The sequence below is a fragment of the Canis aureus genome, chromosome 25 (genome assembly GCF_053574225.1).
Source record: "Canis aureus isolate CA01 chromosome 25, VMU_Caureus_v.1.0, whole genome shotgun sequence".
In the NCBI taxonomy this organism is placed as follows: Eukaryota; Metazoa; Chordata; class Mammalia; order Carnivora; family Canidae; genus Canis; species Canis aureus.
In genome coordinates, this window is record NC_135635.1 from 40,155,044 (window position 1) to 40,170,231 (window position 15,188).

At 45.8% G+C, this 15,188-nt stretch overlaps 1 protein-coding gene across 4 annotated transcripts in view; it reads left to right on the plus strand.

The window, feature by feature from the left end:
• The window catches only part of ANO2 (anoctamin 2), a 343,520-nt gene that overhangs the window by 109,463 nt on the left and 218,869 nt on the right, over nucleotides 1–15,188 (plus strand). For all 4 annotated transcript variants that reach the window (XM_077871350.1, XM_077871352.1, XM_077871354.1 and 1 more), the window contains 2 exons: nucleotides 10,430–10,485; nucleotides 11,840–11,881. In XM_077871350.1, the coding sequence (XP_077727476.1) occupies nucleotides 10,430–10,485; nucleotides 11,840–11,881 (98 nt within the window). The remainder of the gene's footprint in view (nucleotides 1–10,429; nucleotides 10,486–11,839; nucleotides 11,882–15,188) is intronic.

The window sequence follows — 15,188 nt, forward strand, 5'->3', positions numbered from 1 at the left end:
AGCTGAAACCAAGAGTCGAACACCTAACTGACTGAGCTATCCAGGCGCCCCTGGCAACCATGTATTTCTATTTCTCACTTTTCTGACCAGTTCCAGCAAACATTTCCAACTGCCAGATGGATACCTCCCCTGAGATATTCTTCAGAACCTTAAAATCAATATATGAAATGTCCATTGTATTTAATTCCCTTTCTCTCCCACTTCTCTTCCTGTTGACGTGCCCACTGTCTTCTGTTTTTGCTCACACATTTCCCTTTACTTGAACATCCTACTCCCATTATCCTCATGCCCATCCCCAGACCAACCATGATTGTCTCACAGGTTCTCCCAGTGCCCTCTTCTTGGAGCTCCCACCAGACTCAGTCTCTTTCTTGCTGATCATTAGGTCCATGGCTTGGACTCCCAGAGAGTCCTAGAGGTGTATCTGAGTCATCTTTTATGCCTCAGGACACCGAGCTACCTGCCTTGTACATTCTACTCTGTCAGTTTGTTTCAGTGAATTAATTAAACATGTTTAGTCTGTTAACCCACACCAGTTGCTGGTAATTGTGTCCATGGACAAATGGCTTAACTTCTCTGCAACTCAGTTTCCTTTGATGTCGAGTGGAGATAATAACATCTATCTTGCAGAGTTTTTGAGAAGATGAAGTGTAGAGCTGTTAGTTTGTTTTACGAACTGGAAAGTCCTTAAAAACTGAAGTTTATTTTGAGAGATAGTCTCTCGGTTGTTGAAAGGCCATTAGAGACCTTCTGCTTTAATATCAAATGTCCCCCCTTTTTTTTCCCCTTTGAGCATCTGAGTTTTTTGGTGATGTCTCACATTAAACATCCTAAAGATTTTGTTGTTGGTGAGTAGCTTTCAAAAATTTCTTTCTTTTTTGACATTCAGAAAACGTTTATTAAGCACCTACTATGTGTCAAATGATGGTATAGAAACTCAGAGATGCCAAGATGAATTTGACCTCATTTCTAGCCTTGAGAAGCTCTTAGTTTAGCCATATAGACATTTAGACAGACATATAAATAAATAACTATGAAATAATCTGCTAGGTACAGCTATAGAGACATGTCCAGAGTGCAGAGGGAACACAGAAGTGGAAGCAGTTACCTTCATGTATGTGTCTAAGTATCAAGATACACTATCTAATATTCACTTTGTAGCTTAGGGGAAAGTTGGCATGTTAGTAATTCTACAAATGGGGACGGAGAGGACATGTGACTTGTCCAGGGTCACATACTGAATCACTGTCAGAATTGGGTCTAGAACTTGGGTTTCTTTGCTCCAAATCCTATTTCCGCTACTTTTGAAACACTGTAATCTAGGGGTGGAATTAGGTTAAGTCTTTAAAGTCTGTTACTACAGAAGCAGTCGTTATCTGGCCACCAATCTATAAGCACTTGAAGTGGAAGAGAAGCCTACCTTCTTTTGACATACATTGAACCTGAGTTCCTAAACACCAAAGCAGGATCTTGGCAGGAACCTTGGCAGGGAGACATGGAGAAGTGAATTCTGTCTACATTAAATTTGCCTAGATTTTAGTAGGCTGTGTTGTGTCCATTAGCCTCAGTTTTCGTGCACTTATAAAATGATGAAAATGAAAACAGAAGGTAAGGTATCATAAAGCCTCTTCTTTAGTGCCATTCTAATGTAAATTAAATCTTAGGTAAGCAACTCACTACACAGTAAATTTTGAAATTCCATTATTGATTTCTGTGCTCTAAGCATGGGCATTATATAACAAGTGATGAATGATTTTTTTTTTCTTTAGATTCTCAGGACTAAATATCCGACTATGCACTTGACATCTATCTTCATGCAGATGCTCTGAAAAAATCTCAACCACGATTTAAACCTCCCAAAATACAGATTTCTCTTTGGGGGAGACAACCCAACTCCCATTTATATACCCCAAACTTCAGTGAACCCTAGTTCTTAATTTCTCAAGCCAGAAACTATAACAAAGTGCTGTTGAGTTGACCATGTGAACATGTCTGAAATAGGTACAGTTTGACTCTTTACAGCCATTATCCTGCTCTATGTTAAATGGTTTTTTTTTTTAACCCTGAATTTACTATCCCAAACAATAAGGGGTCTTCTTAGATCCCATTTTGTCCATTTCTAACCTATGCCATAAGATATAGGCTGTATGAGCTTTCTAAAATGCAAATCTGATTCTTTCACTGGTCTGCTTGAAATGGTAAAATAGATCACATTTCCCTTAGATGAAATCCAAACTACTTCATAGTTACATATTGTTATGGGCCTGATGTTTGTGTCCCCAGGCCCCCCACCCCCAAATCCATATGTTGAAGCCCTAACCCCCCACCCAAAAGTCTGTTAGTTCAGCAGTAGCTGTCAGTGATTTCCTGGGTTTGTAACAAGGGTCATACGACTGAACTTCTCTGCTTCCTAGCAGAAGAGAACCCTGAGGCTGATTTTCAAGTTGTCTTCCAGCTGGGAAAGTCAAGCTCCTCCTAAGCTCTTTGGCCAATGTACCATCTTACTTAGAAAGGCAGAAAAACTGAGAAATGTGATGACACTCAGAGGCCTCACGATAACATGGCCTTTTGAGCTATGGGGTAAATTTTGATTTTATTGCCCTTCTCTCTGGATTTATAGAGAAGCACAAATGGCTGGAATTGACTTAGATTCCTCCAGAGGATTGTTGCCTCATAGAAAGAAGAGAAAAAGGGAAAACAGGACAATGCTTGGCACTGTTTTCCAAGGTATTTGTGTTGATTCTTCCCCTTTAGTATGGATGGTCATTACTGCAGCCAGTTTACAAAGCTTTATTCCCTTTGTTGGTGTAGCCGGTTACAAAGGGAATCAGGAGATAGAGAAAATAAGAAAGGTTAGAATCAAAGATGGAAAATATACAAAAGATAATAATAATTAAAAAACATTCCCTATCAGTACTATCACTGTACTATCACTTTTTTAGTACTATCACTTTTTTTTCCTTGTGGAAATACATTTATTTGAGGCTGACTTTTGCAAAGCATGAAGCTGTATACAAGTTGCCTGTATGGCATTATTTATATTCCTGTCTTGCTCCACAAAATTTCTGAGGTGGCTCACAAGAAAAACAATAAAACAACATAATATAAATAAATTAAGAAATAAGAACCAGGAAAAGCACAAATTAAAATAGAATGTCAAAACAGGGAAAAAATAGAATACAAATATTCAAACCATAAGGCCCTGTAGTTCCTACAGTTGGGCTGCAAATTTGACCTTGAACCAAAGTGGAAGGGGAATATGATCAGTGGTTTAGCCCTCAAAGTCCTCAGCAACATCTTTTGGTACAGAAATTTTTCTAGAATCTCTTGTACTCTGCTTCCTTATATAGAATAGATCAAGGTATATCCTCTGTATAGATGCATATGTAACCTTTTCTGGATGAATCAGGATCATCACTAGGAACATAAATTTTGAAAATATTTCCTTAAGGATCTTCCAAGAATCCTTAGGGTTGTTTGCTTACACTCTCTGATATCTTGAATTTTGGACTCTGGTAACCTCTCTCTCTGAATTCTGTTCTTTCAGTTTTGCTTTGCTGTCTGGGAGACGGAAAAACAAGCTTATTAGAATTTTGGGTGAAGAGAGAAAATTCTTGGAGGGAGGGATTGCAGGATTCTGCTGTGGTTACAGTACACAACATTAGGGAATGGGTTTTGTAAGATCTAGGTATCTTTTCTTCTGGGCTCTCTGTTGTGAAAACTGAGATAAGCAGATAAGAGATCTCTGAACAAATAAGGTATTACTGTAACCAGGATAATGATGATTCCTTACACACGTGCACATTTGTGCTCATTTCTCATGTGATCCTTGAAGCCACCACACAGAGTAGGGTCAGCAGATGTTAACCAGTTTCAGGTTGGAGAGATTAACAGGGTGCCTGAGGTCAGAGACTTAAAGCCATATTTAGAACCCAGGTACCCTGGCTTCTCTTCATGCTCTTTAAATTAATTAATAAAATAAAATAAATTAATAAGTGGATGAGGTTTTGGGGGAAGGTTTCTCAGAGAGGTGGAAGCTGAGGCCTTCCCAGTTTAACATCCATTCATTTACTCAGTGGATATTTACTGAGCGCCTACTATATGTCATTCATATTCTAGAATTAAGGAATAGAGTAACGAATCAACCAGACACAACAGACACAAACCCCTGCTCTTATGGGGCTTACATACAAGGTAACATTTGAGGAGAGGAAGTAGTAAGGTGCCACGTGGCTGTGTGAGATACATGATATAAGAGAGATATATGCAAGAAGAGCAAATAATACAGAAGACATGATGGGAGCCACTTCAGAGAATCAGGGTCCCAACGGGAACAAATGACACACTCAAAGTAGGATAATTTAAGGTGAGAATATTGAGAGACCATTTACAAAGGTGTGGACAGGTAGTTGGGGATGCTTAGAATTAGCAGCAGTAAAGCTGTTCCTAGCTCTGGATTCAAGAGGTGAGAAAAAGATTGCTAGAACATAGGTGGACAGGGCTGGGTAGAGGAGACCCATGGGGAGAAACAGGTTGCTATTCAGGGAGGAGGTCAGGTGGTCCCATCTTCCTCAGACCTGCCAAACCCAGTAGAAAGGCAGAGAGCAAGGGAGACTATTCATGTCAGATAGAGAAGGGGAGAGAGTGTATCTAGAAGGAGCAAAAGGAAGATAGGTGCACACCCAACAAGGCTGGAGAAGCAGGTGACATTTCAGCTCTGGGATGAACAAGTTGAGAACCTTAGGTCAAGTCACATTCCCTTTATGGGTCCATTTCTTTCTTTTCTTGTAACATAACAAGGGACCCCCTCAGCGTGCTTGAAGCTTCTAATTATATCTCCTAGATTTAGATTCCTAGACTTAGATTCCTAGACTTAGATTCAAAGGAACAACATGGTCTCCTTTCCTTAAGAGCCAGCTAGGCTCAGGGAGGGGGCTGGCTTTCCTATAAATTCACAATGGGCAGGTCCCAGGGCATAGCCAGGACTTGAAGTTGCACTCAAAGAGCATGGGAGTAGACAGTGAAAGGGAAGGTGAGGGCAGGGAGGATTCAGGACCACTGGCCAAGGTGATCGGGAGAAAAGACTGCACTCCTGCATCGATCCTTTGCACATGCCATGAGTGACATTGCTCAGGTGTGGTCCCACTCTATTGGCATCTGAATCCCCCGGTGCACTTCTGAAGGCCCTAGTTCTCTAGATTCCACACTCGATTTGCTGAGTCAGAATCTGCAGGGGCAGGGCCCCAGAGGCTGCATTTTTAACAAGCTACCCAGGTGATTGTTAGGAACTCTAAGGTTAGATAAAGAGGACTATGGGCTAGCAGCCACAGGCTTCTTGACCTGCTCACATCTGAGAATGGAAAGAATGATGCAGACTGCTCTGTCCTCTGGGGGGTTGGTCATTGTTTTTTTGAGGTACCCAAAGATAACCAAGTCATCTCTATGAAGGGCCTTATTGTTGCTAATACTTTTCTGTCATTTGTCATATGGACATTTAGCATTCAATCCCTTTTGTCTGAGCCAGCAGTAGGGCCTCTTGGACTTTCTATCTCATCTTCTTCTTTTTTTCTTTCCTTTGGTGGAAGAATGGGCAGGAGGGTAAAAATAAGCATAAGAAGGCAATGAAAGGGTTACTGTCTTGGAAAAGTATGGGTGGATTGGCATTTGCCGATGGTCTTTTGATTGTGAGGGTTTCTTCTGTGACCCAGCTTTTCTCTCTTATTTACCCCTAGAAGTGAGGTATGATGGACCAACACACACACACACACACACACACACACACACACACACACAGTCCAAATATATTTGTGAGTTTGGGTTCTGCAAGGTGGTGATAACACTTGAGCAAGCTTGGCCCAGTGAAACTCAGTCTAGCCCCACGATGCCTCCTTCATTGACATGATGTCAGGTCAACTGTCAGGGCCCTGCAGATTCACCCTGTCATGGAATGCCTTTTTAAACACTGAAGCATAATTACCATAGGGTGTTATATTAGTTTCAGGTGTCCAACACCGTGATTCAGCGATTTTGTACATTATTCAGTGCTCACCACGATAAGTGTAGTTGCCATCTGGCACCATACAACATTACTGCAGTATCATTGACTGGATGCCTTTAAAGCACACCTTTCTGTGGAGAGAAACCCAAGCCCCCTTGGCCATGTCAGAGGGAGAGAGACACCTTTTTCTTTTGTATGGAAGTTATTGCTGCCTTTTTGTGGACAGAAAATTACAGATTGATGGAACTACATTTTCATAGACATTTTGGTGTCAGAGCATTTCAACAAATGTACGCTTTGGGCATCTCTCCTCCCCGCTCAGGAGACGATGTCTTAATTATTTTGACCGAAGCCAGACCATGTTGTGCATTGTAAACATCTGTTTTATCATTCATCCAGCTGAACTGGTTTATATTTTGTTAGAAGAAAAGGCTCGGGATTAAAGGCATTTAAGTAATTAAGCACACGTCAAGACAATTTGGTGATGGGTAAATATAGTCTCTGTTAAATGCACCGTCTGGGGCCTCTGGTTTAGATTTACGTCCGGCTGGAGTACGTGGATGAAAGCAGAACGCCGGGCGGACTGGGCCCTGTTCTGGGGGGGAATCAAAACCAAATGGGTTTTCAAGAGTTCACCATTCCTCTAAGTACCTGTCCCGCTGGATAAGTTTCCTTTGAGTTTGGCCTGGAGGGAAAAGAGCTGCAGTCCCTGTCACCCAGCGGCACTTGTAGATTTAATGAGGCTCTCTTTGGGAGGCTGACCATAAACTGTGCTTTAGTTGATCCTTTGTGTCCGGGAAACCAGAGATGTCTTGGAAGCTAAATGCTAGGCCTCAGGATTTGTGTTCTGAGTGTGTGTTTTCAGATACTGATCCTGGTGCCTGACCCTGGCCCTCTGGATGCCAAGCGACAGCCTTGCCAGGCCTGGCTGGGTCAGGCTGTGTAGAGCTGTGGTTGGTGCTGGGCAGAGGAGAAGCATGAGCCTTTTCCTTTAGGGATTATAGTTCTAACGGCTAGAGATAGGAAGAACCTAGTGACTTAAAGGGACTGTAGAGATCAGTGAGGAGGTCCTCAGTGGGCAGTGCTGTGTTTGAGCCGAGGCACTATTCCTCTTTGTGGAGAGAGGTGAAAAGAAGTGTCCTCTGTGCCTTCTCCTTCCTGGCTGCCTTTCTGGGGACAGTGGGATGAGAGGTTGGGGGTCTCTCTCTCTCTCTCTTTTTCTATCTCTCCCCCTCTCCCTGGGTCTAGAACAGAGAGGAAATACTAGATGTGATCCTGAAGAGAAAAGCTTTGCCATTATGGCCAGATGGATGGGACATGATGGAACCAATTAGCTCATTTTTGCTGAAAAGAAAGAAAAAAATTCAGAATTTCAGTTTTCAAAGCAGAGACTCTTTTTTGAAAAAACCCAAAAAACAAAAACGTTTGATTATTTTCTTCTTTCAAACTGATTTCCATGCTAGTTTGGGGGTAGGATCTTGGTTTCTGAAGTCTGTGGGTGACACAAGAGGCCAAAGCAATTCCCATTCTTGGGTGAAATTGTGGATGAATAGTTATTTCAACTTGCCTCCCCCCTCCCCCTACCACTCTCCCCACCACTCCTCCTTTTATGTGCTGTTCCCTCCCTTTATGGCAGCCACTGATTGGGATGGCCCACATCACGCCATCTGGAAAAGAGGAGGTACACAACCATGAAGGACAGAGGCACGTTCTGTTACAGCATTTTGAGGTTCTGCTTATCTGGGTTGGGACAACTCAGGTTTGATGACCTGAAATGTATTGGCCCCAAGACAAAGAACCATTAGTTGGGCTTCTTCTCTAGGAAATAGACTAATCAACCAGAGTTTAAAGGTTCTTCATCGGCAGAGATTGCCATAGAACACTGGTGGAGTGAGGAAGATGGGTGCCTGTGATAAATGGGAAGAGATACTGCAGTGAATTTAGCCATGGGGCTGGTTACTCTCACCAGCCATTATCTCTTCCGTGTTCCCAGCAGTGAACTAGGTGCCGTGAGAGATATAGATGAGGGGGGAGGGCTCTCTGACCTTGGGTACCTTGTAAACCTCCAGGGAACACAAAACAGTGGGCTGACAACACCCTACAAGTGAAGTGAGCTACCTGCGTTAGGCACGTGGTGCACAGCAGGCTTTATTTGAGATGGGAGGTAGGGTACACAGCTTTAGACCTCCAGTGATTTGAGATCCTTATGAGGATCTGGCAGCAGGACCTGTGAATTCAGGTTGTCAGCTTATTGCTGTCAGACATTCGGCTGCTGTGCTCAGTGCCCGGCAAAGCCAAGAGTTCCACACCTGTTTCACTTTCTCCATGCAGTCTGGGGACTGTCCTCAGGGTGTATGCTACTGCTGTTGCTGCGGCCACCACGGGTGTGAGTGCAGGGATTGGGGGTGGTGGGTAGTGTGCAGGTACGGTCTACTTTAGAGCTTGCCGTGCCTGGGCTGCTTCAGCGTCTTTCTGCATCGATAGCCTTTTTGTAGCTTTGAGCCACCCCTACCCCCTCTCCTGACTCGGAACTCTTCCTCTTGATTATTGTAGGGTGGCTTTGCATTGCTGTGGTTATGGCTCTTGAACTGATTAATGATGCTCAGAGTGAAATTTTAGTCTTGTGAGTAAGACAGATCTGCAGCTCATTCAGCCCCTGGGCACTCCTCCCCCATCCACACTCCCTTTACCCACCCTCTGTCCCCCCCTTCTGCCAAGTTATTTCAGATGGTTTATGTTCATGCCAAAGAGAAAGCTTAACATCAAGAAAAGACTGACCCACCCTTTGGTGATGCTGCAGCTCTCAACTCACTGGAAGAGCAGTCACTTCTGAGAGCGCCCCCTGCAGTCTCCCAAGGGCCTCTGCTTCCACGTGGGGCTCATGGCTGGTCTTCCTGGCATCCAGAGCCCTAGTAATGAGGCGAATAGGGGTAGGGGGAGGCCCTTGAGGAGAGAGGATTGTTTGAGAGCCTCTGTGGTCTCTGAGTATGTGGGTGGGGTATTGCTTGGGAAGGGGGAGGTGGAAAATGTCTAGATTTGTTATCCATCCTTGCCGTTTATCCAGAGCCATGCAAATGCAGATTACTTAGCATTAGTACATGATACATGTTTTCCTCTAAAACCACTTTCTTCTCATCTCATGACTGTCTACAGTCTCTCTGGAAAGAATGGTTCAGGACCGAAAGTGTGTTTGAGACAGGGGAAATGACCATGTTCCAGAGCTCACCGACCCTCCTCCCTATCCAGGATTACATGTGCATCCTTGCATAGTAGGGTCCTTGGTACTGCTGCTGGAGGTTAGTGGGATATAATGTATCCCATATGGGAGCCAGTGACCCAGGACAGACTATCCTGAGTCAGAACATTCAGGCCATTTTATAGTCTCTGAATAAAACTGTGAATGAAACAAATAAACAGCACCGCCTCTGTGCAGAAAGTTTTCTGTTGTGACTATACTGGAGTTATAGGGACAGAGTCATTTACTCATTTAGCATATGTTTAGTAGAGTCTGCTTTGTGCATGTGATGTGAAATACTGTTAGGATTAAAAATGAATCTCTTGTGTGGTTTTCAAACTTTGTGACCTCAAAAACCCTTTACACTTTAAAAAATTTTTGAGAGCATCGAAAGAACTTTTGTTTAGGTGGGTTAGTTGATACTTACTGTATTAGGAGTTAAAACTGAGAAAGTTTTAAAGCACAAGGATACACAAGCACCCATTCTATTAGCTGTCAGGGGGGTGATGACATCCCATTCACAAAACCCCACTCTATACTCATAAGAGAATAGGAGGGAAAAAGTAAATAATGTCCTAGTGCTATTAATAAAATTAGTTTTGACCTTGTGAACCTCCTGAAGGGGTCATGGGGACTCTCAGTGTTCTTCAGGACACATTGAGACACTTTGAGAATCACTGCCCTACAGTCACCTACCTCAAGGAGCTAGCTAATGGTCCAGGCAGACCAGGGTTGGGGAGGGATGAACACTGCTCTGGGAAAGAACAGGAAGGCACCAGAAATGAGTTCCGATACTGAGCTGTGGGATGCTCTGACACACCCTTTTATTGGTCATAATGACAGTAATCTGTAGAGTGATTCCTGCGCTGTCACTGAACACAGGGAGCATCACCTGGTGGTGGTAGAGGTGGTGGTGCCGGAGAGTCTGCGGCAGTGTGGGGGCCTGAGGATGGGGCAAGTGAGGTTTGAGAGAGCTCATTTGACCTTGGGATATAACTTTGTATTGGGGAAATACAAATATTGTTCTCAAGTTAAGAACTAAAGCTCCACAGAAACTTCTAGATGGGGGTGCCAGAGGAGCACACAGTGAAGCTCAGCTGGGAAGTGGTGGGGGTTAATACTTACCCATAGACAGAGGTTAAGTCGAGAAACCTCTGCCCTACAGTTAACCACTTTCATCTTCCCTCCTTCCACAGGCATTAACTCTCTGATAGCAAACAATATCTACGAGGCTGCCTACCCTCTTCATGATGTAAGTATCTTTTCTGCCACCTGCTCCCGGTGGTCTTCAGATGGTTGTGCCCACAGGCGACACAGTGTATACCAAGCAGGGCAGAGGGGAGTCATGCTGCAGCTCAGAAACCTGGGCTGTTTCTGGCTTTCTCGGGGTGGACAGTTATTCCCACAACTATCTGGGTATTGCCCTGATGGCAAGCTGGTTTTGGTGTAAGTGTACCCCACACTCTGTGCACTGGTTTTGGGAGGCCATGTGAGAAGGCAGATGTGGCATGCAAGTGTTAGAAGGGAGGAGGTGGTGGCGAAGGTGGGTGGGTGGTGGTGGAAGGAAGGTCTAGGGCCCAGGTCACTCAATCCTGGATGGTCAGACCCTAAAATGACCGAAGAACGGCATTTTGTACATGATCGTTTTGTGTGGGTGTGAAATTCCTCGTCCTTAATAGGCAAATAAATACATATTAAGTATCAGATCTTTTTTTTTTTAGATTTTATTTATTTATTTGAGAGAGAGAGTGGGAGACCACGAGTGGGGGAACGGGCAGAGGGAGAGGGAGAAGCAGACTTCCTGCAGAACAGCGAGCCCAACGATGTGAGGCTGGATCTCAGGACCCCCAAGATCATGACCTGAGCCGAAGGCTGATGCTTAACCCACTGAGACACCCAGGCGCCCCAATTCAATTTTTTTAAATAGATTTTAATATGTTTTGAAGAAAATCTCTCAAAATTCCTTACACTATTGTTTGGTTAAGCAGAGAAAACAGACTGTAAATAGAGCTTTCCTTGATGGGAAGTAGTGTTATAGACATCCTGTAACAAGGTGCAGCGATGTGCTTCAAGACGCTTCGTGAAGAACTTAACTGGCCCATGAACTAAATGTCCTCACAGCTGCTCTCCTCACGGACTGGTCACTTCTTTCTCATGTGTTCCACGTGTATGCCGAATGAGGCTGTGGAGTGGGGCTCCCTGAGTCCCTAAGGAACTTCCAGATGACAGTCTGTCTCCAGTGATACTGTTGCTGTGGGCACATATGACGTTAGGTTCAGCCACTTGTGGACGGGGGTGTGTGCTGTGGCACAGGGTGATCTCGGATGGTGTGCTGGGCACGGGCTCTGGCACTGCCTTTGCACTGAGGAGGCACAGGCGGGTCGCAGGTGCATAGGAGGGGAGCATCTTTGTGTGAGAAGCTGTCCAGGAGACACTGCAAGTGTCACTGCCCAACAAAATGGAATATTGGCTCCTTACTATGTTGTGCTTTTGACTTTCCCCAAAAGGGGAATGATAGAGATGACGCCGGAGAATAGAAAAGAAAACCCTTTCTCTGGTTTTGCTAATTCCCTTGGCTTTATGCAGCAGTGCTTTCTCTCTTACAGGGTGAATACGACAGCCCCGGGGATGACATGAATGACAGAAAGGTGAGCGGGCCCTGGGCTGCCGGGAATGCTGGGGCACGGGAGACTGTGGGTGGGTGTGGAACTAGCCCCAGACGTCCTGAAGGTTCTTTTTACCTGCTTGAGTACTCTTCAGCAGTTCTTCCACAGTTCCCTGCCCTCCAGGCATTGGAAATATGGGGGCCATTTCTGGCCATTGACATGACTGTGTGTGTGTGTGTGCACGCGGGTGCTACTGGCTTTTCGCGCCTGGAGGGGCCAGCAGGGCTACTATCCTGAGGTCTGTTCTACAGTCCCGCCCAGAAACATCATCCCACCCCTGGTGACCAGAGGGCTTCAACTGAGAAACACCGAGAGCCCCAATTCCTTAATTTATAGGTGGGGAGACTGAGGCACAGTAAGAGTGGGCACCTTGCCCATGATAACACTGTCATGGTGAACAGAGAGGAGGCTTGGAAGACCTCTCACTCCCAAAGCCAGTGGCCCTGCTAAAAATGTATTATTATCCATGCCACCGTGGCTTTATTTTTGGGGGGGAGGGGTCATCTTTAGCTTATTCTTCTTGCCCTCAAGGCAGACAAGTGGGGTATAACCATGCCCAAGTTAAAGATGAGAAATCTGAGGGCGCAGGAGTCTCAGTCATGGTGATGCTCTGGGCAGCTGGGAATCAGAGGTGACAGGAGAGGGAAAGGCCCCTTTGGAAGGACCCCTCCTGTGGCAACCACAGCACCCGCCCCTACCATGCTCTCCAGGCCTTCCTGCCCAGATCCTGGTTCTTCTGCGTGGGTGTGCCCCCCCACCATGACATGGCGCTCTAAGGATCACTCGCCTCTTTAGTGGGGACTTCCCCATCTGGCTGTCAACCCCCTCATGCCATCCTCTCACCAGCTCCCCAGCCATCAGCCACTCTGGCGAGTGGAGGAGGGAGGGCAGGGGCAGGAGGGCTGAAGAATTGAAGCCTGAGGAGTCCCCCCCACCAGCTCTGTTGTCTGGAAAATTATTCATCCCCCAAGTTGCCTTTTGAGCAGCCTTCTTTTTATCCTGCCTATTAGTCCCTGTTATGAAGTGTTAAGTATTAAAAACATAAAAGGTCTTTTCCAGAAATACTGCTGTGATTGCTTACACATGTCCCCTCTCTGCCTGCCCAGGGAATCTGCTGTAGTATTGCGATGTCTTAACCTCATCTGTTTTCTATCTGATGCTAATAGTCTCGGTGTTTAATTTCCTGAAAAGTCCCGGATCAGTTAAAGGAAAAGGAGGAAGCGTTTCTCCTCACATCTCACCTAGCTCACCCAACCGTTTTCTGTCCTCCCACTCTCTCATTTCATGTTCCTCCCCTTTAAAGAGTGATCGCCACCACTGCCCACCTAAGATTCCTCCTGCTGAGTGGGTGGTGACCCCAGCCGTCAAGGTGGAGCACTTTACAGGAACATTCCAGGGACTAGGAACACACAGTAACTCCTGGGAGGGATCATCCAGACCTCTGTTATCTGCACAGAGGCAGAGGGAAGCGAATTGTAGACCATCTGAAGTATATGTTTACTTGTCTTCGGGATGCTGTTATGTTATTATTAGTGATACAGCCTCGTAGCACAGATTTTTTCTTTTCAGGATATATTTTGCATAGGCCAGTAGAATGGTCCCCAGTGCACGGCCAGACCGGCAGAATGAGTAGTCTGGGAGGCAGGGAGAGACCAGCTCGGATGGAGCTGTGTCTTGGAGGTTAATTCCCAGAGCTGATGTCAAAAGGCAGCCAGCTGTCTTTGAAAGACAAGAAGCCCCTTTCTTGTGGCTTTGCTGTGGGTTTGCTGACCAGTCCTTATTCTCCTCTGCCTGCTGGAGTCCTGATTATGGAAATAGGCTTTGCTGGGGTGGGGGTAAGAGAATCCTTGAGAGAGGGAAAGCTCTTTTTTTTTTTTTTTTTTTTTTTTTGCCCCCTGTCCATTTGGGTTGGAAAACTGATTCCTGGCAAGGTGAGGAGATGGTTCCAATGGCCTGAAATGATTGTCAAGTCAGGGCTAAAACCCTGTGCACAGCGCAGCCAGCACCCTGCAGGCGGGTACTCCGCACCCTGTGTATGGCAAGGGGAATTCTCAGCATTGTGCTGGCTTCCCTCCTTCCCGCAGTGTCATGGTGTATGGCTGGGGCCGAGAAGGATCCTCAAGAAGAAAGAGTCTAAACCTCTGAATAAATGCAGCATATTGATTTGTTTTAATTGTATTATAATAGCCTAGTGTTCTTGGAGAGGGCTGCAGGAAGGATTTTGGTTGGGTGCCAGGGAGAATCCTTGCATCTGTTGCTGGAGGACGTGGAGAAGGGTTGGGAGCTGCAGGGGGATCCCCCTCTGGGGGCCTCCAGAGGTGACTTGCAAGGGCATTGCAAGCTGCTGGTCCTGCCAGTTCCTGGATGTTCTCCTTTACTCTACCCTGCCACTTGTGCCTGTTCCCTGATCTCCCTGAGGCCCAGGCTCCTTGTGGGCAGATCCCAGGAAAGCCCAGAGGCCCCTGAGAATGCACTCTTCTTCCCTTCCAGCTTGCCTCGTGTAGTTGTGCGTCTCGATGACTCAGCCCTGGCCAGGGGCTGGAAGTCTCTCTCTCCGGTTCCTGGAGGGTAATTAACAAGACGCACCCTGCCTCGGGAGAACAGGGGGTTTCCGCCTTTCTAGAAAGCAGGGCAGCAGGAAGAGGAGCAGCTTGGGTGTGGATGGTCCCCTCCCTCCAGCCACTGCCAGTAGCCACCTAGTTCCATGTTAGCCAAGACCTGCCTGCTTTTCTCAAGCACCCAGGGAAGTGACCGTAAGCATCTGAGGGCTCCCTACAGCATCCTCACCCACCTACAGGGGAGCCTGCAGCACATCACTGGACTGTGATTCTCTTTAGCAATCTTTAAACCCTGACTCTTGGATTTTCCAGCTTTTTTGGCAGGTGATTTTCTTCTCTAGTGGATGGTTATAAAGTGACCCCACTAAAAGGTGTACAAAGAGAGTCAGGTCTGTTTTTATGACCAGAAAGGTACTTTGGTTCTGGATTTCACTTGAGGATTGATTTTTTCTCCTTCTGCACTAATTTTGCTAGTGGAGAAGGCCTAGGGAGTCAAAGCAACTTGCCAAAAATTCAAACAGTTCATTGCAAGATCTGGGAGTAGCCTTCCCTTCTCTTCCATTCACTTCACCCTGCCCCATCGCCACCTCACAGTTGGCTGCAGCTGGCATCTTTGTTCCTGGTGCAGGTCCAGCCCTCTGAGAAGCCTGAGGCCTTCGAGAGAGCCAGGAGTCTCAAACATCTTGCCGTTTTCTGGCATTGCAAGTGGTTTTAACAGTTGGGTTCTTTTT